This window comes from Crocodylus siamensis, chromosome 2, assembly GCF_052110815.1.
Source record: "Crocodylus siamensis isolate JL-2025a chromosome 2, ASM5211081v1, whole genome shotgun sequence".
NCBI lineage: Eukaryota > Metazoa > Chordata > Crocodylia > Crocodylidae > Crocodylus > Crocodylus siamensis.
In genome coordinates, this window is record NC_143396.1 from 112,520,032 (window position 1) to 112,545,553 (window position 25,522).

Here is a 25,522-nt window from a genome sequence, read left to right on the forward strand (position 1 = left end):
GATGACCACCCCTGATAAACTTATAAGTGTCCACCGGATCACCCCTGAGCCTGCACTTTTCCAGGCTGAAGAGTCCCATGGCTCTCAACCTTTCATCATAAGATCTGTTTTCCTGACCACTGATCATGCGTGTGGCTCTCGTCTGCACCCTCTCAAGCTTCTCCACATCCTTTTTGAATTGTGGAGCCTAAAACTGGACGCAGTACTCCAGCTCTGGCCTCACCAAGGTCGCGTACAATGGGAGAATGACATCCTGGGATTTGCTTGAGATGCTTCTGTCGATGCAAGAGAGCATTTTGCTTGCTTTACTAGCTGCAGCATCACAGTGAAGGCTCATGTTTATCTTGTGGTCAATCATGACTCCTAAGTCCTTTTCATCTGTAGTGCTAACCAGTGTAGCACTGCCGAGCCTATAAGCATGCTACAGGTTTTTTGTCCCAAGGTGGAGAACCTTGCATTTTTCAGTGTTAAACACCATCAGGTTCTTGTCTACCCCTTTCCTGAGCCTGTCAAGGTCAGCCTGGATTGCCCTCCTGTCCTTAGGTGTGGATGCTTTACCCCAAAGTTTGGTGTCGTCAGCGAACTTGGCCAGTCTGCTTCTGATTCCAATGTCCACATCATTAATGAAGATGTTGAGTAGTATAGGCCCAAGGACAGACCCTTGAGGGACGTCACGGGTCTCAGGGCACCACAATGATTGACTTCAGTCAACCACCATGCTCTGGGTCCTGCCGCAGAGCCAATTCCTCAGCCAGCAGATCGTGGTGAAGCCGAGGCTGCAGTTGGCCAGTTTTGCTAAGAGGTGATCACGGGATACCAGAGTGAAGGCTTTTTAAAAGTCAAGATATATGACATCAATCTCTTCTTCCTGGTCATAAAAGGAAATAAGATTGGTCAAGCAAGACCTCTCGCAACAAACCCATGCTGGCTATCCCTCAGGATGTTGCCATCAGCCAGTCTGTTAAGGATGGCCTCTTTGATAATCTTTTCCAAGACCTTCCCTGGGATAGAGGTCAGGCTGATGGGCCTGTAGTTTGCCGGATCCACTTTCCTCCCTTTCTTGAAGATAGGCACCACATTGGCCTTCTTCCAATCTTTGGGCACTTCACCAGAGCTCCAGTGGTTCTTGGAGTTCCATGCCAGGGGCTGAGCTATGATGCTAGCCAGCTCATTGAGTACCCTGGGGTGTAAACTGTCAGGGCCAGCTGACTTGAAGGGATCCAACCTCTCAAGGTGTTCCTTCACAAGGTCAGCATTGATGGAGAGTAAGGAATCTCTCAGCTGGGCCTTCCCATCCTGTAATGGGCAGGGGCGTCCCAAGGGACTGGTGAAGAAATAAACTGAAAGATTATATTATATAGATCAGGGTGGCCAACCAAGGGGTATAGGTAGCCTGTGTGTCTGACACGTGGTGGACTGAGGAGGCAACAAAGTGGCATATAGAACAGGGAGCAAAAAATAGAGTGGCAGATGGGGTAAGTGGTATTTGGGGAGGGTACAATGCAAATTTGTGGCATGCCTGCCAAAAAGGTTTACCTCACTGGTGTAGTTCAGTGGCTCTGAACCCTTTTACACTCAAGGCACCTGTTGATAGACTCAAGGCACCCATCAGAAAAAATATCTGATTAATTTTCACTCAGTTTGACTACAGAAAAATACATAGAGTGAATCTTCTATTTTAAGTTGCTCAGAAAGACCACAATAGGCCGTCTTTAACACTTACTCCTATTTGACATCTCTGGGATTATCTTGTGAATCATGGTTGTACCCTTAACAATGCTAACATTGCATGGCATCACATGGCAGCCCTGAAAGAATCTCAAGACACTCCAGGGTGCCATGTAACTCAGAGAATCACTGATTTAATTGCTAATGACATTGTAATAATAGCTGGGATTACGCAGATGCATTTATTCAATTATAAATGATGTTTTTTGCTCCCATATGGATTCCTGGCTATGTAGCCATGTCCAGATATTTATACTAAAACAATATTGCATACAGTTTAGGACTAACCCTGCCAAAAAGTTTTTTTAAGCAACTGTCTCTTCAGAATAAGTGCTTAGTAGGATAAGAAGGTACTTATTGTGAAATTGAAATGATATATTAACAAAAAGATGCAATTCATAGATTCCTGCATATTTCCTTTTCCCTCTCTCCTGCTATCCCAAGGTAACAAAGAGGAAATAGCATTGCAATAGGAGCCTCCTGGTTTTGCAAGAAAATTTGATAGAAGACAATGCAGAAAAATCTATATTAACTAAGGGACGCCAGAGGGCACTCTCTGCCTACAATTGAAATACTTCTTGCTGCCTAACTTATCTGCAGTACAACCATACTGAGGGTCAGGGCAGTGGAAACGCTGACACTTAAAATCTGCATTACTGTACTTAATTCACATTTGAATATTGTAAGCATCCGCTTGATTTATTTAGAAGCTTCTTGCTGCACAGCTGAACATCTTCTTGGGGATAAAATGAACCAACCACAGCTGACTCCCTGATTTCCTAAAGATCCCATTTAAACAAAGAAGCGCAGTGCCTGTGGCCAACCACACCATTTTTGATTTTACAAGCAGACACACCTTTGTAAATCACTTTGCTTCCACATAATGAGACTAGTTGCATTGCCCAGATTGTTTCAGTTAAGGACATATTAATTTTATTAGGGAACCAACCAAGGAGGGGTTCTTGGGTGGGCCCTGAGAAGTAGTTACATAGGGAGTTCCTTTCCTTCTCTGTTCAATGACCTAGAACAGTGGTGCCCAACCTTTTCCCCCCTCAGGCCAGATGGACAGTGCTCTGTCTGTCCATGGGCCAGATTCTGCTGGTCAGTTGGATCTGGCATGCAGGGCAGTGAGGCAGGGCCCAATCCAGGCATTGAGAGGGGATCAGGAAGCAGCCTAGCCCCATCCAGCTGTTTGGGGAGGGATGGGGGAGTGGTGGTATTAGTTGTCACTGCTCCCCTGCCAACAGATTTCCTGACCTGTGGGGAGCACTGCAGGCCAGATGCTGTGACTGCAGCTTGCATTTGCTCCACAGGCCAGAGGTTGAGCATCCCAACCTAAAACAATTATTTAAAGGACATAAGTAGCTATTGAGCATGTGAGTTACAGATACCATCTCTCAAACATAATGTCCTAGTCCTTAAATGCTGGAAGCTGCAAGTGAGAGAGGACTAGCAAGGGGGAAACTCCCCCACCCCCAGTCATACCCAGTTCAGTCTCCCTCTCAGCATCTGCTGACACAGGACAAGTTGGATGTATGGTCTGATGTGGCGAGTGGCTGTTCTTATGTTCTCTCCCCACTCAGTCTCACAGTTTAGAGGGTGAGCAAAGCTAACTGTGGGACCAAACCTACCAGCGACCCTCACATCTCCCTTCTAGCAGTGGCATGTAAAGCCTCTAGGTCTGGTCTCGTCAGCCGAGGAGGAGCAGGGGCACCTGTAGCAAGCTAATGAAATCCAGCCTAGGGAGTATGGGGGGCAATGACAGCACAAAAAACAGAACAAAAAAAAAAAAATGGGGGGAAAAAAAACCAAACCAGAATCAAAACAAAACCCCAAATCAGAACAAAATGCTAGGTCTGGCTTATTGTTGGCCCAACTCCTTTAGCCTTACAGGTTCAGTAAAGGAGCAGGTCAATGCCCGCAGGGCTTCTCCCTTTGCCAGCCCTGCCTCGGGCAGGGGACGGGAGTTGTTTTCAACCTTTTGGTCTGGGACAGACTTTGCATAAACAAACCGGTTAAGTCTGATACTACCTTCAGCCCGGTTTATGCAAACCAGTTTCAACCATTTTCAAACCGGTTTATGTGCACCGAACATCCGTCCTGTTACAGGTTTAAACCGGTTCCTGATCACTTGAACCAGTCTGTGTCCCTAGCCTTTGCGTACCAGGGCCATTTGGAAACATCTCCAGACCCAGAGCCCCTTGCTGCTGAGCTGCTGGCCCTCACCGCCACAGCATGTCAGGCAGAGAGCGGGGCTAAGGAACAGCCCCTGGCCAGTGATCCCTCTAAGTCAGTGGTGACGCCTAAGGAGTGCATGGGGGGTGCATGTACACCCCCTGAGAGCACTGGTGCACACCCTGACAGGCCGTGCTCCCTGGTTAGGCTATGGGCAGGGGAGCAGCAGTGCCCTCCCTGCAAGTGCCCGCCGGGGAGGGGGAGCGCCTGGATGGAGCACCGCGGCCACTTCCGGGAGATTTCTGTGGTGAGATGCATGGGGGTCCCCCAGTTGCTGACTGGTCGCTGTGGGGCACGTGCCTTTCCTGCCTAAGATGGAACCAGCCACCCATGCTCTAAGCTATGTCAAGCAGAAGCCACTGGTGTCTCCTGCATCGGGGGGGCACCCACAGAAGCCGTGAGGGCGATGGGCCTGTGAGGGGGGCACCAGCCCTGGCGACAGGCAGGGCAATGGTCGGAGGGGCACGTGCACCCCTATGCCCCCTGTGGTGCCAAGGCGGAATCAATTCAAGCTAGGCAGCTTCCTGGAGGGGGCACGCTGCTCCCGGGGCTCGGCCAGCCTGCCAGGGGAAAGCCTCGGGGGCTGTTCCTCTTGTAAAGGAGAGCCCGTTTGCAAAGCGCGCTCGCCACCCTTCCGTATATCGCCTTGTCCCCCACTTCGGGGCGAGGAGGAACACGCACGCCCTCCCTCACTATCGCCGGGACGCGGCTGCGGGGCGCGCGGGCGGCGGCTCCCCCCGGCCCCCAAGCCCGGGCGCGGAGGCGGGCGCCGGCCGTGTGGGGAGCGGCGGGGCGGGGCGGCGGCGGCGGGGCGGGCCGAGGGGAGGCGGGGTCGGGGTGGAGAGCGGGGGGATCCATGAGTCGCCAACAAAGTTTGCGCCGGGCTCCGAGCAGCGGCAGCAGGAGCGGCAGCGGGAGGCGGCGGCTGCGGCTGCGGCGCGCGCGTGGATTACAAAGCCGGGGCGCGGCGGCGAGCGGCGGGGATGGCGCCCTGCCCCGGGGTCCCCGCCGGGGATGTACAAATGGGCGGCGGGCGCTGAGGCGCCGGGACGCCGCTCCGCCAGCGCCGCCGGAGCCGGGACCCTGCCTTGGAGGCTGCCCTGCAGCCCTCCGCGTCTCTCTCGGCGCCGCGTGAGTACCCCCGCCCGGGCTGCCCGAGCCGGGGGCGCGGGGGATGCGGGCAGCTGCAGCCCGCCGCCGTCGCCGCTGGATGCCTGGGCTCAGGCGGATCTCCCCTTCGCCGCCGTCCTGAGCTGGATCGCCACCCCCCCGCGCCAAGCCGCCTGCCCAAGCGCCATGGGCTGGCCGGCGTCCCCAGCCTGGCTGCTCCTGTGCGCCCTGGTCCTGCCGCTGCCGCCGCCCGTCCGCGCCGAGCCCCGCCAGGTCTTCCAGGTGTTGGAGGAGCAGCCCGCCGGCGCCTGGGTGGGCACCGTCGCCACCCGCCCGGGTTTCACCTACCGCCTCAGCGAGCACCATGCCCTTTTCTCCATCAACGCCACCTCTGGAGCCCTGCACACCCGGGCCACCATCGACCGAGAGAGCCTCACCAGTGACGTGATGGACCTGGTGGTGCTGTCCAGCCAGCCCACATACCCCAGCGAGGTGCGGGTCCTGGTGCTGGACCTGAACGACAATGCGCCTGTTTTTCCGGATCCCTCCATTGTGGTGACCTTCAAAGAGGACACGGGCAGCGGCCGCCAGCTTATTCTGGACACAGCCACTGATGCGGACAGTGGCACTAATGGTGTGGACCACAGCTCCTACCGCATCGTGGGGGGCAATGAGGAAGGGCGTTTCCGGCTCAACATCACCCTCAATCCCAGCGGGGAAGGAGCCTTCTTGCATCTGGTCTCCCGGGGCGGGCTAGACCGAGAGGCCACCCCTACCTACCAGCTCCTGGTGCAGGTAGAGGACAAGGGAGAGCCACGGCGGCGTGGATACCTGCAGGTAAACGTCACCGTGCAGGACATCAATGACAACCCGCCCGTCTTCAGCCAAGCGCTCTACCAAGCCCGGGTGCCTGAGGATGCCCCAGTTGGGGCCAGTATCCTTCAGGTGGCAGCAGCTGATGCTGATGAAGGCACCAATGCTGACATCCGATACTGCCTGGAGGGGGCAGAGGGTGGTGGTGGGGAAGGGGCTGGGAATATCCCGTTTGAGGTGGACCCCGAGAGCGGGGTGATTCGCATCCGGGAGCCATTGGATTATGAGCTACGGCGGCAATACTCGCTGACCGTGCAGGCCACGGACCGGGGAGTGCCAGCGCTGAGCGGCCGAGCTGAGGCCCTCATCCACCTGGTTGATGTGAACGACAATGAGCCGCGGGTGAAATTCCGCTACTTCCCTGCCACCTCCCGCTTTGCATCGGTGGATGAGAATGCCGCTCCTGGCACAGTTGTGGCACTTTTAACTGTGAGTGATGCTGATTCGCCTGCTGCCAATGGGAACATCTCGGTGTCCATCCTGGCAGGAAATGAGCAGCGTCACTTTGAGGTGCAGAGCAGTAAGGTGCCTAACCTCAGTCTCATCAAAGTAGCAGCTGCACTGGACCGGGAGCGTATCCCTGCCTACAATCTCACCGTGGCTGTGGCTGATAACTTTGGGGCTCCCCCACCATCACCGGGGTCCTCTAGTCCCTCCCTGTCTCCGGACGGGGCAGTTCCTGCCCCAGTGAGCCGCTCTTCAGTGGCCAGCCTGGTGATATTTGTGAATGACATCAATGATCACCCGCCTGTTTTTGGGCAGTCTGTTTACCAGGTCAATATCAGTGAGGAGGTACCACTGGGCAGCTATGTGCGGGGTCTTAGTGCCACTGACCGTGACTCTGGTCTCAATGCTAACCTCAAATACAGCATTGTCTCTGGGAATGATCTGGGCTGGTTCCGCATCAGTGAGCACAGTGGCCTGGTCACCACTGCGGGCACTGACACTGGCATTACTGGCCCTAGTAATGGCATATTGGCCTCTGGTGGGCTGGACCGAGAGAGGGCCTCAGAGGTGGTGCTGAACATCAGTGCTCGTGACCAAGGAGTACAGCCCAAATTTTCCTATGCTCAGCTGATGGTGACCATCCTGGATGTCAATGACAACAGACCCCGCTTCAGCCAACCAGAAGGTTACCAGGTGTCCCTGGCTGAGAACTCCCCCTCAGGCACTGAGTTGCTGGTCTTGAGTGCCACTGATGGGGATTTGGGGGACAATGGGACTGTGCGCTTCTCCTTGCAGGAAGCTGAGCCAACTGTGGCAGCAGTCGGCCCCTTGATAGCCCCTCGCAGGGTCTTCCGCCTGGATCCTGTGTCAGGCAAGCTCAGTACCATCACACAGTTAGACAGAGAAGAACAGAGCTACTACTCCCTTCAGGTTCTGGCCACTGATTTAGGTTCTCCTCCCCTTTCCTCAGTAGCCCGGGTCAACGTGAGCGTGCTGGATGTGAATGACAACAGCCCTGTGTTTTACCCAGTTCAGTATTTTGCCCATATTCAGGAGAATGAGCCTGCAGGCAGCTATCTTACCACTGTGTCTGCTACCGACCCAGACATGGGACTCAATGGGACAGTCAAGTATAGCATCTCAGCTGGAGACACCTCCAGGTTTCAGATCCATAGCCAGACAGGGGTCATCACTACAAAAATTGCCCTTGACAGGGAAGAGAAGACTGCCTACCAGTTGCAAATAATGGCCACTGATGGTGGACATCTCCACTCCCAGAATCAGGCCATAGTCACCATCACTGTCTTGGACACTCAGGACAACCCCCCAGTTTTCAGCCAGGATGTATACAGCTTTGTTGTCTTTGAAAACGTTGCTCTGGGCTATCATGTTGGCACTGTTTATGCTTCTACAATGGACCTCAACACCAACATCACCTACCTTATTACAACAGGTGATCAAAGGGGCATGTTTGCCATTAACAAAGTGACGGGCCAGATCACCACAGCCAGTATCATCGATAGGGAAGAGCAAGCGTTTTACCAGCTAAAAGTGGTGGCTAGTGGGGGGGCAATAACTGGAGACACTATGGTCAATATAACTGTCAAAGATTTAAATGACAATTCCCCTCATTTTATTCATGCAGTGGAAAGTGTAAATGTGGTTGAGAACTGGAAAGCTGGGCATACCATATTTCAAGCCAAAGCTGTTGACCCTGATGAAGGTGTCAATGGCATAGTCCTTTATAGTCTTAAGCAGAATCCAAAGGGCCTTTTTTCAATTAATGAACAAAATGGCAACATAAGTTTAGAAGGGCCACTTGACATAACTGCTGGGTCTTATCAGGTAGAAATTTTGGCCTTGGATATGGGAGTTCCACAGCTCTCCTCCAGTTTTATTCTAGCTGTTTCTGTCCATGATGTAAATGATAACTCACCTGTATTTGATCAGCTTTCCTATGAAGTCACTATTTTGGAGTCAGAACCCGTGAATTCCAGATTCTTTAAAGTACAAGCTTCTGACAAGGATTCAGGAGCAAATGGAGAAATAGCTTATACTATAACTGAAGGAAATACCGGGGATGCCTTTGGCATATTCCCAGATGGCCAGCTGTATATAAAGAGTGAACTGGACCGTGAGCTTCAAGAAAGATATATTCTACTGGTTGTCGCTTCAGATAGAGCAGTAGAACCACTTAGTGCTACTGTGAATGTTACAATAATTTTAGAGGATGTAAACGATAATAGACCATTGTTTAACAGTACCAATTATGTGTTTTATTTTGAAGAAGAACAGAGTGGTGGTTCATTTGTGGGTAAAATAAATGCTGTTGATAAAGATTTTGGACCAAATGGTGAAGTCAGGTATTCCTTTGAAAATATGCAGCCAGATTTTGAGTTGAACACAGTAACTGGGGAAATAACAAGTACTCATCAGTTTGACAGGGAATCTCTTATGAGGCAAAGGGGAGCAGCAGTATTTAGTCTTACAGTTATAGCAACAGACCAGGGGTTGCCAAAACCTCTAAAGGATCAGGCAACTGTGCAAATTTATATGAAAGATATCAATGATAACGCACCCAAATTTTTAAAAGACCTCTACCAAGCTACTATATCTGAATTAGCAGCAAATCTAACACAAGTTTTAAGAGTTTCTGCCTCAGATGTTGATGAAGGTAATAATGGCTTGATTCACTATTCTGTAATTAAAGGAAGTGAAGAAAACCAGTTTGCAATAGATAGTGTCACAGGACAGGTAACATTAGTAGGCAAACTGGACCATGAAGCTACTGCATCTTATTCGCTTATCATCCAAGCAGTAGATTCTGGGACAGTTTCCCTCAGTTCAACTTGTACATTAAGCATTGATGTACTAGATGAAAATGACAACAGTCCTTCCTTCCCTAAGTCTACTTTGTTTGTGGATGTCTTGGAAAACATGAGAATTGGTGAACTTGTATCTTCTGTCACTGCTACTGATTCTGATTCAGGCGACAATGCGGACCTCCATTATACCATTACAGGGACTAATAACCATGGAACCTTTAGCATCAGTCCCAATACTGGCAGTATTTTTCTGGCAAAAAAGTTGGACTTTGAAACACAATCTCTGTTTAAACTAAACATTACGGCAAAGGACCAAGGCAGGCCTCCTCGGTCTTCAACAATGTCAGTGGTAATACAGGTTAGGGATTTTAATGACAATCCTCCTAATTTTCCTCCTGGGGACATTTTTAAATCTATTGTTGAGAACATTCCTGTTGGTAGTTCTGTTATTTCTGTGACTGCTCGGGATCCAGATGCAGATATTAATGGGCAGTTAATGTATGCAATCATTCAACAAATGCCAAGAGGTAACCATTTTCGTATAGATGAAATCAGAGGAATGATATTTACTAATGCTGAAATAGATCGCGAATTTGCTAATCTCTTTGAGTTAACTGTCAAAGCCACTGATCAGGCTGTTCCCGTGGAATCTAGACGATTTGCTTTGAAAAATGTGACTATTTTAGTTACAGATCAAAATGATAATGTTCCTGTATTCATATCGCAAAATGCTCTTGCAGCAGACCCTTCAGTTGTGATTGGTTCAGTCCTAACTACAATTATTGCTGCAGATCCTGATGAAGGAGCAAATGGGGAAGTTGAGTATGAAATAATTAATGGGGATACTGAAACCTTTATTGTGGATCGTTACAGTGGAGACTTAAGAGTGGCCTCAGCTTTGGTACCTTCTCAGCTCATATACAACCTCATAGTTGCAGCTACAGACCTTGGTCCTGAAAGAAGAAAATCAACCACTGAGATGACTGTTATTCTGCAAGGAGTTGATGGACCTGTTTTCACACAGCCAAAATATATTACTATTTTAAAAGAAGGTGAACCAATTGGGACAAACGTAATAGCAATAGAAGCAGCCAGTCCAAGGGGCTCTGAAGCCCAAGTGGAATATTACATTGTGTCAGTGCGTTGTGAAGACAAAAGTCTTGGACGTCTATTTACCATTGGGCGCCATACTGGTGTAATCCAGACTGCTGCCATTTTGGACAGGGAGCAAGGAGCACGTCTGTACCTGGTGGATGTTTATGCCATTGAGAAATCGGCTGTTTTGCCCCGAACACAACGAGCAGAGGTAAAATACTTTACTAAATAAATATTTACTCTTTCATTTCTAAATTAACCATTTCTCTAAATTAATTGTACTTGTCACATTAACTGGTCATTCTGATTTCACAGATATCAGTGTTCATTTTCAGTCAAAGCTGCAATAGCTTATTTCTCACTGCATTATTTTGCCAAAGAGACTTTTACATCATTGTGCAACAAATGATTTTTTTTTTAATCTATGCATAGAGCAGCATCAGCAATATTTCTTGTTTGCAGCAGTCTTCTTTTTGATTTTTAGGGGATGGGCCTATGTTTTTTTTTTTTTTTAGGCTACCTTCAACATAGTGCTAAACAAAGAAGTAGACACAAAGATTTCAATCTCAAAAGGCCTTTTCAGGTCTTTTGACATCTCATTTTAGCTATATTCTCTTCATTTAAAAAAAAAAAAAAAAAGACTTTCCACTCCTATCCGAGCTGTGGCTGAGTTGCCTTCTCTGAAGTTGTCACGTCACTACTCGACTGAGAAGCGGCTAGTAGTGTACTGATGTCTGAATAGTTCAGACAGAGCCAGAGAATTGACCCTCTTTGTGCTTCATTGGCTTGTGGTGTTAACTGTTTGATCTCTCAGATAGGTCTCAGGCTACTGTTATTCTTTTTTACTGAAAGATATTAGAAGGTATTAAAGATAGTAACACAATATTGCTATTTTTTTTTAAATGGCTATGAGTTGCTAAGTTTTTGCAGAATGCCACTTCCTATAAACCCTCGACTAACTGGTTTTAAAATGTTCTCCCTGTGACTAGGTTTAAGAGTGAAGCATGAGAAGACAGGCTTTTGAATATTAGTTACTACATTAGGCTTTCTTTTTTTATAAAGGTTGCATTTGAATGTAAATCAGTCACATAGGTAAGGCATACACTGATGACCTTCACTTTTTGGGTGGAAACTTATTGTGATTAGTGAAGGTGGGACTTTGGTTTTTTTTTTTTACTGTAGTTTTGAGTGTCCCTTCAACTTTTTCTTGTGAGTCATTTTTGCTCACTGGAAGTCTAGAACCAGCACTGTATTGTAGGGGATGCCGGAAGTGCATAATGGTTCAACCATTTCTCTCACCAACTGAGCACATTACCTCAGTTTTGCACAATTTTTTACATCCCAGGGATTCCTCCGCCCATGTTTCCACTTAAAAGCATGTTCTACAATAGCCGAGTCATTAGAAATGCTCTGATTTTGTGAAGGGTTGCACTGAATGTGGTATATAAAATATTGTCATTTGGCACAAGGTATTTTTGTTTCAATTAATATATTATTTGTTTAATTTAAAATTTTTGGTATGACTATTAAGAAGGTATGAACAAATTCTTCTAGATTTGGTAGTTGTTAAGAGAGTAAAAAATGGTTGTTTATTTGAGGCCAGTAATTTAAGCAGCTGCTTTTAACTCAGAAAAGATTTGTCAGTTTGCTAGAGGAAGCTGGTATTGTTGCAGTAGCTAGCAAAATACATAGTATACAACACTAGAAAGAACAATAACAGATCTGAAGGGTATTGTATTTTAGACATAATCTGAATCATTGGTTCAAATTATGTAGCTGACAGTTAGTAGGAATCTACTAATTATTGTTATTTGCAAACCTGGATAGTAAAATAAAGGAAAAAATAACACAAACAAGCCAAATGAGTAATGTGTAATATTTTTTTCTTGATAGTCTGGTATTCTGAGAATTAGCTCAGTGAGAATTTCAGCCAAACTCTTGCAGCTTTCATTTCAAATAGTTCAATTGAAACATTAACACTATTCATGGGGGCTAGGGGTGCTTGGGTGAGAGAGGTCTTGCAGGACCCTATGGTTGCAGTAGGTTCACACATTGTAAAAATGCTTAATAAGAACATTGGGGCATGAAGAAAGAAACCATTGAAATTTTAAACCATCTTTAAATTGTTGATCACAAACCACTCCTGAAATCAAAAGCAAATGTTTTTTCTAGAGAGAATATTAAAAGCAGGGGTTGGAAGCTAGGGTTTCATATTATTGGTTGCATCTTTATAGCATCTTAAATGCTTTCGACTCTTCCCCCCCCACAATACAAACATAATTAGTTCACTGTGCTTCTTTAGAAATACATTATAAACTTATATTCAGTTATCAAATTAAAAAAAAAATCTTAATCTGTTGCAGACTGTTTTTACCCTGCTTGCTGTATGTAACAATTTAGCTTGTTTTGGAATGTTTTTCCTTAGCCCATGTTTGAACAAGAACCACTGCAGTTGACATTCTCTGGGCAAGCCGACCATCAGTGGGTTCTGAATAAGCAATGAAATTAGTGCCTGTATTCCCATGATAGCTTGTGTTTGTTTTGCTAAAGCAGTGGTTGGAAGGATTGACTCTTTTTGAGTGCACAGATTTCAGTCTCAGGATCTACTGCTTACCTCCCCTTCTTAAGAAACTGGGACTATACATGAGAACATGGACATGACTTGTAATACTTAAACTTCTAACCTCATAAGTGCTCCTTTTGAAAAGTGTGTCTTCTTGTATCAGGTCAAGTGCAAAGGTTTTAGCTCTATCCATTTTGCTATTAATCCTGTTTTCAGTGTGGCAGTGTTAATGGTAACTGAACCAGAACATAGATTAGGGTTACTGTACCATAGGATCCTAGCACATACAGTGTTACAAGAGTGGGGCATTCTTTTATTTGTTATGTTTTCTTTTGTACCCTTTTATGACTACATGCTCGGTTAGAAGAAGAATTAAATTACTGAAACATATCACTTTACTTTCCCTCAGTGCTTAGCCAGGGACACCTATAAAATTATTCCTAGAATAAAAGCACAATAGGGGGAAGTATTGAAGATATGAGCTGTTTCTGCATGGATACATAATTTGATTTTTGGCTTTGTTCATGAGGGAGCTTTTTGTTTTTCACATTTTCCTCATCAGTTGTATTACAAGGGATGTGCTGTTGGATCAGGTAAGTAAAGGTACATTACAGAATAAATCAAATGCTGCCTTCATTCTTTCCTAATATCTGGCCACCTGCAGGCAAATATCATCTTAATTGTTAATGGGCATGTAAGTAATTCCAAGAAAATGCAGAGAATGCTGGTTACTAAACTTGTCACTTGAGATGGATAAGGAGGGCAGTAAAATATTGATTGATTGATTTCCTCCTCCCCCCCCCACCTTGGGTTGGAAAAGGAGTGGGTATGTGTGACAGAGTTGGTACAACATAGAAGATTGCTTTCAAGCTTGGAACATATTAACTTATTGACTATCTAGAAGAATACTATGCATGTGTATATGAGAGACTAGTGAAGTCCGGGAGCAATTTCTCCATAAGATATCCAATCACTACATCTTCATCCTTTGTTAGTAGCCCATTGTAGAGTTCTTGTTATGATTCTGCTCCTGAGCTATACTGAGGAGATTAATATAAATGTGTTGCCTAATCCACCATCTGGAAGAGCAAAGATTTTTTTTCCTATCCTTCACACCAATTCACAGGACTTGCCTTACTGGATCAGATCACTGGTCCAGCTCCCCATCTGCCAGCGTTACATACCACATGCTTTTCTGAAAGGTGTCAGGGTTGACATTTGCACAAGAGCATTCTTATCCAGTAAGTTTCTTTTGACTTCCAAGCAGTTGATTTATATTTTGAAACATGAAGGCTTATAGCTAGGTACACTTGCAGGAATGCTAGCTAAAATTGTTCAAGGTGAAAAAAGAAACGTAGAAGTTTAGCATTATTTCATAGATTTCATAGACATTAGGGCTGGAAGGGACCTTGGAAGATCATTGAGTCCAGCTCTTGCAGGTGTTCAGTGTAGGTTCTTGAACCACCTCCGATGGCAAGCTGTTCCAGACCTTGGGGGCTCAGACAGTAAAGAAATTCTTCCTTATGTTCAGCCTGAATCAGTCTTATAGTAGTTTATGACTGTTTAAACTCATCATCCTTTGGGTTGCTCTAGTGAACAAACGTTCCCCCAGATACTGGTGGTCACCTCTGATAAACTTATAGGTGGCCATCTGATCACCCCGAGCCTGCACTTTTCCAGGCTAAAGAGCCCCATGGCTCTCAGCCTGTCATCGTAAGGTCTGTTTTCCTGACCTCTGATCATGTGCGTGGCTCTTCTCTGGACTCTCTCGAGCTTCTCCACATCCTTTTTGAATTGTGGAACCCAAAACTGGATGCAGTACTCCAGCTGTGGCCTCACCAAGGCCAAGTACAAGGGGAGAATGACATCCCGGGATTTGCTTGAGAAGCATCTATGGATGCAAGCCAGCATTTTGGTCGCTTTATGGTGAAGAAGAAAATCTCTAGTCCTGTTGTGTTAGCAGTATAGCATTTGAAATCTCGTACAGTGCTCTTCTGAAACCAATAGATTTCAGAGTGGATTTACGAAGGTGGTGCAGTTTTTAGAGCCGGCGAAAATCAGGTGTTGCAAGATGGAGATATTAGCCCAAGGTCACTCTGCGGACTAGTGGCAGAGCTAGCAATGGAATTTGGATCTCCTTTGCTCAGTCCACTAAAGCCAGGTTTATATAGTAACATTATCATGTCTAGCAGTGGCATCATTAAGTTTGGATAGGCCACCTCCTATACTGGAAGTAGTGTAGCTGTGTTCAAGTAATGACACCGGTAGGCTAATAAATATAGGGACAGCCAATTGGTACAGTAGACATAATTCAAGTCTTTTCATTGTTTTACTTATCAATGAATGCATCATTTCTTATATCACTGCCCCATCACTGGAACAATACCATATGACCCAGAAGCTGTTGAACTTCCCTCTCAGAGATTTTTCCTTTTTTTTTTCTGCCTGACCATTTGAAGAAATCAACTCATCTAGGAAAAATGCTTTTCTGGAATTTTTAGAGGAAATGGAGACCCAAACCCAGGTCTTCCTTAGTGGAGGGCATGTAGCACTTCTGCAGCAAACTTTAGCTATTTAAGTGTTATGTTAGCTATTTAGCAACTTTTTAGATCCTACCTTCCCTCAGCGCAATTCTTCTTGCTCTTCTGAGGGCACTTACATTCTATTGCAGTCCTGTTCTGTCAGGGTATTTGTGTATACTCTGCTCTAAGTCCTGGAAATGTTGTGTTTTGTTCTGCCACTAATTAGTGATGTTGGGGGAGGGGAGCCCTTCTTTTAGTTCAGATCTGGCCTTCAGAAGCTAGCCATCTCACCAGCAGGGCTCCCCAGTGTCTTAACATTTGGTGGCAGAGGAAAAGTGGCAGTAATTGCTGCTCCTTTGCCGTCAATTTATGGACTCATGGAGAGTCCCACAGGCTGGATAATATGGCCTTGTGCACCAAATGAAGGATGATGGGTTGGGTGGAGGTGGTACAGAGCCTCATTCTGGAGTGCTGGGCCAGCCTCATGCCATTGATCTGGCTTGTAGCGCTAGAAGGGTGAGCACTACTGGTCTAGTGATTAGGGTATTGCTTAGGGAATGGGCGAGCCAGGTCCTAAGACATCCTTATTCAGATCTGAACCTTCATCACCCACTTTTAAACAAGCTACCAGATCATAGGCTGGGCATTACTAAGAGTACTTTTCACTCCTTCCACTGAAGCTGGCTTCCAGGGTAGGCAACATGTGGGGGTCAGAAAGACGACATGTGAAGGTGTGTGGTTCACTGAGATGGGCATCTCATAAAAGGGAGGAGGGTCTTAGTTTCCTCGCCTCTGCCTTAAAGGTATTTTTGCATTTAATGGCTGTTGGAGAAAATAGACAGCAGTGTGGTAGTGTCTGTCCTGTTAGGCATAGTTAACATAATGAACTGTGCTGTGATGAATTATATTGTCAGCCTTTTCTCCTAAACTGTTCTCATCTGTGGTCACTGGGCTTTTCTTTTGCATTTGGTGAATTACAGATCTGCAAGAGACTTTCCGTGAAAATGATCTTCTTTGCCCCTAGCCTATGACTGATAGTATAGAGATAAATAAGTTCCACATATCTTCATTGTCTTTTTCAAGAGGTTGGAAGTTATTTAGTTTCACTGGGAAAATACAGAATAAATTTTGAAATAACAATCCAAGGTATGGTCTACATACAGTTTGTGTATTGTCATAGCCATTTTACGTAGATTAGTGAAACTTCTATGATAGTTCTTTTGAGAGTAGTTTTGATAGTGTAGACAAGGGAGTTGCATTGCTGCTAACTAAATCTAGTTTAGTTCAAAACCATTGTTCAAAAACAAGCCATAACTCTCAAGTGGTCTAATTTTAAGAAGGAAATTTATTGTGGATAGAGAGAGAATCTCAATTTAAAGAAATTGTTTGCCCATTATATTTAGTGTCATAGTTGCCAGAAGTGATGCCAGATCACTGTGATACATTTTATGATTAGTTTCAGTAATCCTACAGCCTTACTCTACTTTTGCCAACAGTAATAAAGGATATGTTAGAGAAATCATTTTTTTGCTTTACACTGATTTGCTTTCTTGCTTTTAATTAGACCACTTAAGTCTAAACTGCAATCTTGGTGGTTTTATATAGTGATATTTTTTTTTGTTTTCTCAGTGGAGTAAAAAACCAAAATGATATTAGTAATATTTGCAAAATAGTTAGTCATGGTTATACTGTGAAATTACAGGTACTTATTATATAGTAATAATACAAATGATTTTCAAAGAAGGACTTTAAGGAAGCAATAATTTCTGTAAAGATAACTTTGTTAAAAGAAAAAGTGGTGTTTCCCTCATGGTTTAATGACACACATTATATAAAGTTTTTGTGCAAACCTGCCATACATGTATAAAGTGCGTGCAAGTTATGTCCGCAAATTAAAGGTTTTTTTTGACATTTGGAAGGGGTATTGAGGGCTCCTTCTTCAGGTGGCTGAAATCTATCTTCATTGCATTAACTGGTCATTGATTCAGCCTTGTGCCTCTATGATGGGGGCTCCCCAGGGCAGCTTCTGTCTGGAGAAGCTTTAAGTCAGGTTCTGGTAGAGCCAAAGAGTTAGGTCAAGGGCAGACAGGGTGTAGGGATGGTGCAGAAGGTTCCCTGCAGGAGTTTTGGTTTCCTGTTGACTCTCCTGGGAGATCCCTTGATATCCTTTGATCAGTGTTCAAGTCTGCTCCCTTCTTGGAGGTTGGGGCTGGGGGTTCAAACTGGGCATCCTGATGGAATAATTAGGAGTAATCTCTATGACATTTTCCTACTTTGTCTTTCCAGTGACCAACCTATTGTGTAATATAATTAAGATGTAAAAGAAGCAACAAAAAAACCAAGGACCTTTGCCTAGAAATTCTCTACTATGTATGTAACAGGTGTAAGATGGGGATTTCTTGACCCAGTCTGTGAAGCAGCATCATGATTTAACTTTAAAGTAAAACTTCTCTAATTTTGATCCCAGGTTCGTGTTACCCAACCATGCCAAATGGCTAGCTGCTCAATATAAAATCTACTTTCCTGAGCAACTAGAGAGGCAATTACACTACGTTTTTAAATACCTGTCTCAATCCATTTTTTGATATTGACAGATTAAAGATACTTACCATAAATATTATAACTGAGGGCAGTAAAATGTTCATTCAATCTAAATAATATAAGAAAAGGATCCATCTTTCTACATTTAATTTCCTCCAGTCATTTATACATTCATAATGTCATAGTTGTTATGGACCTTACAGATCATGTATCAACATAATTTTCTTCTCATAAAATCAATTGTATTTAAGCAAACACTTACCAGATGATGATAGGTAGCACTCAGCTTGCTTCATAGGTATTCCTGCTTTCTGCTTTTACAGTAACAGGGCGTTGACAGTGCCCTCATTCTTCTGCTTTATGTGTGGCAAGTTCTTGATGTTTTGGGTATTGTGCCTGGTAGTTTTGCATGAGGGCTGTTGCCAAAGGGTTAAATAACAGGTTAGATGAACTCCTGACTAGGATGGCTTGGATAGGGAGGAACCTGTTTTGAGCAGAGGGTTGGAGTGGATGGCCTCCTGAGGTGTCTTTCAGCCTTACTTTTCTGTGGTATTTATGATCTACTCCAAAACTATTCAGCTTCTAGGCTGCATACCTCATGAGCTGAACCAAGGAAGGTCACATGCCCATGTGCTATACCGGGGCAAGTCACATGTCCCCCAGACTACAGACTTACCCCCAGTCCCCCAGGACATGCTACACCTCAGGGCTCTGCCCCTGGTGCCAGGGGCAAGTAGTGAAAACTGGAGGACAGAGGGGAAACCTGGAGTCTCTGGATATTGTTACAGCTGGAACAATAGGGGAATGGCAGCCAGGCAAGGAGCCTGCGCCCATGGCCCAGAGGCCACCAGTTTGGACAGCTCTGATCTACACTTGTCAACTCTAATTTTTACATTTTACACTTCTTATCGGGTGACAATCACTTGCTTATTGCCAATCAGGAGACGGTTCCCTTTTTATCTTTTATACTCCTCTGAAATTGTAAAGAAGAACAGGCAATGGCGTGGCTAAAGATCATTTCGCACTCCTTCCCTGAGTAGCTTTATCTCCACATTGTGAGTTTTCTAAAATATCTTTACAATAGAGAGTTATTTTTAACTTCCATGATAAATCCATTCCTGGATTACTTGCATCAATTTATGGAAGTCCAACAGAGAATTTACACCATTAGAGAAACTGGTTTAGACTTTAAATGTTGCCCCTTACTGTTTAATTAGAGTGAACAAGAACAGCTTTCATTATGCCTGCAGTGTACATTAATTGGATATGCTTACAATGTTTCATAGCAGATTAATTATTTGTTGAATTATACTCAGTATGGGACATGCTGAGAGGCAAGTGTTAGACTGTTATGTCTCCCAAATAATGTGAACTCAAGCTGTTCTCATAATACAAAATCACATAGATACAGGAATGATAAATGTATGTTCAAACTCTTAAGGTAAGATTATCAGTTAGGCCCATCTTACCTATTGAACTACCCTTATTAAAACTACCTCTTTCTCCCCTCTTCTAGGCTGGATTTTAACCTTTTACCTCTGCTGCTTTTGTATTCTTGGTAATGGTATAAATAAGGGTTCCATCTCAGTTTAATATTAAACAGACAAATATTGTTAGTTCATTACAATTCTCATAATTAAATTTCCTTTTGCTTTGAGGTGTAGTGAGTATGAATAGAACTGAGGGAACAGTGGTACTGGTTCTGATACGTTTGAACATGGCTGCTAGAAATTGCATAGCTCTAGTTCTGACAAATATTATTCTGAACACACTTTTTTAACTTGAAAAATATTCACGTTATTTGTTAGAGTGTTTTCTCATTGGACAGGTTTTTTAAATAGTATTATTCATAATAGCCTGTGTAACTTTTTTCCTTTTAATTGAGAATTTCATGCACTTTAGGAGTTACTGATAGGATTTTACAAAGTATTTTATCATTGGGCTAATTTTAATCCTGTTAAATAGATTATCATTAATGTCAATAGAGGCAGAGTTGCAATAAACTACTACGTGGGTTAGATGAGGGTTGTTCAACTGGTGGCCCATGGGCTGCGTGTAACCCCCAAAGGGTTAACATGTGGCCCATGGTCTCTCACTTGACTACCACTTATTCCCCCCCACTATTGCTTTTGTCACAGCTGCTGATTTCCTTGGGCTGTCTATGCAGCATGCATAGTGGGAGGGGACATCTGGGCTGCTTGGGTGATACAGGGGTTGCCTATGACATAAATGGCCCTAGGGGCTGTGGCCTGCAGCTCATGCAGTCCCCAGGACTGAGGCATGTGCCCTTGGTTGCCTGGAAATTGGATATCCCTGGGTTTGACAAATGCATGTGTTTAACACAGCTCTTTTAAAAATGTCAATGTGTTTTGTGTGTGTGTAGTACAGTAGGCTATACATACATACATGCATACATGCAAACACATTTTGTGAGTGAGGAATATGATCACATATACAATCTTTTATGAGTAATCAAATATGAATATGTGGAACTGCCCCAAGCTTTTTTTAACATTGCTTAGATAATGTCCATGAATTGCACATTGCTTGATATTGATATTTGACTACAAAATCAGTATGCAGAAAAAAATGAAGCCAAGATGGTAATTGTCCCTTGTGAAAGATGCATTTTAGATAAAAAGTCCCTTATAACATTCTTCCTTAATTTTGAGGGATATTCATATAATTGTTTCTATTTCTAAACCTTTTCAACTAATGTGATATTAGTGTAAAAATTAACACAAGAGCATACAGTTAAAATTTTAGGCAAATATACTTAAAAATTTTTTTTCTATCTTTGGTTATTGCTAACTTACTTATTCTGGCTCTGTTGACACAGTAGTGTTTAAAAGCTGAGAGTTTTACTTCCAGAAAACAAGTACCGTATTTACTTGCATATCACATTTTCCGTCAAAAATAGCCTTTCAAAATTGGGGTGCATGTCTTAGTTGGGGAAGCTGATTTTCTACCCAGAATATAAGCATGGAGATGCTGTAAAATACCTGTTATTTCTTTTCTTCCTAGCAGCTGCATGAAAGCAGGAGTGGAGTCCAGCATAGGCATACCGTAGGGGAGGAGGAGTGATACAGTGGTGTGGTTGAACCCCACTTTCATTCCTACTTCACTTAAAGTTTCTCAGCAGTGCTAAGAAAGTTAATTGATTTCATAGCTCATAATAATCTACCTGATTCCTGTCAATTGTTCTTCACTCCACAGGTGTTAACAACCTTCTCTCTTTTTTAATGGTCTTCATGCTCCATAATCAAGCTATCTTTTCTCTGGAAATTTTGCTGCCTCTTTGGTACTCATGATTTCTCTTTTTCTATTTTACAGATCCTCAAATTGATTTTTAGCTCTTTTCAGAATCCTAGATCTGACCAGAGTTCAGTTTCCGGCAGCAGCTACAGTTTCAACTTTTGACTAAGCAGCAAAGAGCTACTGACAGTTCAGCTGTGGAAAGGTTAAACTGTAGCTTTTGCTTGAAAAGGAAAAGGAGGATGAGTGACCTGATGGTTAGACTGTCTCTTCTCTAGGCCATCATAACTCCGGAAAATCCTTTTGTTTTCATTCTGCCTTCGAAAAAACAAGGTGCATGTCTTATTTGGGGGAAAGAAAATTTACTAATATTAGGAATGTATTTGGTAGTTGTGTTGGTTTGAGACAAAAATAAATGCAAAACTCAAGAACTCGTGGTTCAGAGATGATACCTTTTATTAGATCTACTAAAACAGTCGCAAACAAATTATTTTCTTTGCAGGCGTTCAGGCACACGTGCCGTTCTTCAGGCTGAGGACAAATCGAAGATGGTAAAAATCTTCCTAGGTAGAAAATAATCTTCATTTTGAAGAGAGGAACTTTGAACCATAGGACTCCCTAATTGGCCGTGCTTGCTGCTTAGGCGATGGGTGGGGGGCAGGTGGGAGTGCTGGTGCCCAACCTGCAAGTGCCGGCCAATCACTGCAGCTGCTCCCAGAAGCGGCCACAGCCACTCGTGGAAGCAGCTGCAGTGATTGGTCACAGCAACTGGCTGTAGGGGAACTCCCCGCCAGACAGCGAGATTGGCTGTGGAGAACACCACCCCCCCCGGGCCAAGGCAGCAAGACTTTTCAGTCCTGACTGGCTGCCCCCCCATCAGTCGCCCATGCATGTTGGTCTGAAACAAAAAGAAATGCAGACTCTCATAGACCCTAAGGGAACAGACTTCAGCCTCAAAGTTCTCTTTGCAAAATAAAGTTTATTTTCTACCCATGAGGATTTTTACCATGCTGGATTGGTCCTCAGCCTGAAGAATGGCATGTGCGCCTGCAAGCTTGCAAAGACAGATATATTTTTTTGTGATTTCTTAGTTGGTCTAATTAAAACTATCATTTCTGAACAAGATTTCTAGGTTTTGCACATTTTAGTAATTTTTCCACTTTAATATGATAGCTATATATTTTTTTCTTGTTGAACAACATGCAGAATACACCGAACTTGTGCAAACAATAAATAATTTAGATGACCTGGTTCAATAGTTTAGCTATTTTTTTTTTTTGTTTAATGATTTTACTCCATAACTTTTTTCATGTATTTACCCAGTGAACATTATATTTATTTCAGGACAGAGTTGTTCTAGAAATACTGGGTTTTTAAAAAATCCACAGTGGGGCAGGCCTCCTTAATTTTTAAATAAAAATATAAAACTCAGGTTTTTTAAGAATGTCTTCTGTTCCTTGATAGACCATGTAAGCAGTTTTGGAGATGGCAGCTGACCAAAGTATAGGTCTCCTTTGCTCTGCTCTGAAAAATAACATCCCTTACTACAACTCAAACTGAGGTAAGACAGGAAGAGTAAGATTTATAAAAGCATAGTCTTGGGTTATGAAGCATCCGGAAGAATGTACATGTGCTGCTGTAATGTAGTCTTTTGCTGTGCTTTTATGTGCTGTTGCTTAGCATGATTATGGAGATCCTTACTAAGAGAAGATCTTGCAAGTGCAATGCTGACTCAAGGATGATTTGTGGTCAGCAAGTTTTGCATAAGTAATTTTGTCTTCTTGTCTAGTTCTGCCAAGATTGTAATCCTATTTTTACTCTTAAAACCTTGTCCTGGAGGGTTTGTTGGCATCATGCTACTTTTAGTTTTGTTCAATTGTAGTTACATCTCTCAACTTTAAAATCCATGGCTCTGTTTTCCCCTAGAAATACTTCTAATTTTCAGTTATGTCAGCATATAAGGAATAATTTTCTTTAAATAGAGTTCTGTGCTCTAAAATGGTGTCAGAAAAGAAGTACTATATTTAATATTTAATGACTGCATTTTTAACTGGGATAGTTTACTATCATAATTGATTTGTAATAATGATCAAAAAGCAGCTTTTGTGTATAGGAGGTAGAGATGGAAAATTATTGAATATCACAAGGTGTGTATATGCATAGGTGTAAATATTATCTCTATACAGTAATATTGAAATGGGTGTGTATGTACGCAACTTAGTTCACTCTGTTTCTCTCTAGATATGTACATATGTTTGTGAACGATATGCACAATTACACCTAGAGAGAGAGAGTGTGCACAGTTTTGGACAGTGCAGTTTTGCATGCCCGCAACAGATGGGGAAAACAGGCTGTACTTCAGAACAACAAAAAGAAAACACTATAGAATAGATTTTAAAAGCCAACTTCTTTTTGGGCTATTTTTGGCAAATTATTTAAATATTTTAGAAGGTGTAATAAGATGTCTGACCTTTAATATATAATGTTTAGTGAAAAGATTGATATTTTCTAAGGGGGTTTCATACACCTTGCTACATTTTTACTTTTCTTATTCCCCCTCCTCTTTCTCAGTTTCTGTTTTGAAGATCTTCTTAATCCATCAAATGCAAAATAGCAATTGAGCTCTCTGATTTATTACCTTTATCCTTTAAGAATCTGTTTTTTGTTTGTATATGCTTGTAACGTACTGATTTTTAATTTTTTTTTTGACCCTGATCTGCTCTTGGATATCAATGGGAGTTTTGTTGCTGACTTTTCTAGGTATTTGGGGCCCTTGGGATTTGGTGCACAAATGGTTAAAAAAAATGCATTCTCCCCTATAGTCATGTAGAAGACCTTTATATTACACAGGGATTAATTTATAAATATGATTACTAATACAAAAACTGATTATCCTAGCCTGCTTTTCAGTTTTCTGTATTACAGGAGCAGTGGACTTTTTTTACAAAAGGCTTTTAACTTGAAAGATGAGTTAAATCTTATGCTTTTTATTCATATAGTCATATCTTTATTATACACTTTAATACCAAGTGCTTCATATATCTTAGTTTGAAAATCCCATGTTATTTATCATCTTATGTATGTTGCCAGGTGTAATGTTATCAGATGATTGTTATTATTCAAAATAAATTTAAAAGATCATGTTGAGATCATAGCTAATTAAGCCTAAGCAATGATGCCTTGTTATTTTAAGTTCAGCCATGGACAGATTTAGAACACTACTTGACCCTTGAACTCATGGAGAAAGGAGGAAATAGGAGTGAACATTTTCTTTGCAGGGTAAGATCGTAATGGGGTAGGAGAAAACTACATACATGCCTGCCAAAATACTTGGATCAAACCAAAGGAACACAGATGGCTGCAACTGATAAAGGTGTCTGTTATTGTTTTTTTTTTTTCTTTCTGCTCAGCTGTGTGTGTGTGGGGAGGGGTGTGGGGGGCTGTAGGAGAGAGTGCTTTATGGCATTAATGTTTTTAATCGTAAGGTAAAAAAGACATTGTGAGTAATCTTGTATGCCTGCAGTAAAAGTCGAGCAAAGCTCATTTGTTATGTCCTTCCTACATATGAAAAAAATGTTTCCTGATGCATGGAATCCTTTCCTACAACTGGAGTTGATACCCATAGCCCTGAAGCCCTGTATGTAAGTACTAAGGTGAAACAATGGAACTGATCTGCTAATTCTCTTTGCCAGAGCTTCATCAAGCTGGGCCTTAAAAACTTCCAACAATGGAGATTCTGCCACCTCTAGGTAACCTGTTTCAGTGCTTCACCATCCTCCTAGTGAGAATGTTTTTCTTAATATCCAACCTATACCTTCCTTGCTGTAACTTGAGACAGTTCTTCCTTGTTCTGTCATCATTGAGAACAATTTAATTCCATCCTCTTTGGAACCAGCCTTCAGGTAGCTGCAGGTTGCTCTTAAATCCCCATAGTCTTCTCTTTTCCAGACTAAATAAATCCACTTCCCACAGCCTCTTCTCAAGTCATGTGCCCCAGCCCCTGAACCATTTTTGTTCCCCTCCGCTGGACCTTTTCCAATTTGTCCACATCCTTTCTATAGTGGGGGCCCCAAAACTGAACACGTTACTCCAAATGTGGCCTCAAAAGTGCAGAGTAGAGTGGAATAATTATTTCCCTTGATCTGCTGGCACCTACTACTGCAGCCCAGTATGCTGTTATCCTCTCCCTCTTCAGTGCTGCTCTGGATTACTACACAACTTGAGATGTGAAGACTCAGTCTGGAGATGATCTATCGTGTGTGTGTGTACATGTCCATGCACATGCATGTGGGTGTGGGGGGGAGGGTGTGTGTGTGTGTGTGCATATT

General features: G+C 43.5%; 1 protein-coding gene and 1 pseudogene across 1 annotated transcript in view; one reads left to right on the forward strand and one right to left on the reverse strand.

Annotated features, from left to right (window-relative positions):
- The first annotated feature begins 4,174 nt into the window (after nt 1-4,174).
- FAT4 (FAT atypical cadherin 4) overlaps nt 4,175-25,522 on the forward strand; it is a 241,366-nt gene continuing 220,018 nt past the window's right edge. The window contains exons 1-2 of the mRNA XM_090034521.1: nt 4,175-4,210; nt 4,564-10,524. Coding sequence (XP_089890647.1) covers nt 4,175-4,210; nt 4,564-10,524 — 5,997 coding nt within the window. The remainder of the gene's footprint in view (nt 4,211-4,563; nt 10,525-25,522) is intronic.
- Nucleotides 22,739-24,427, reverse strand: LOC149870635 (SOSS complex subunit C pseudogene; annotated as a pseudogene).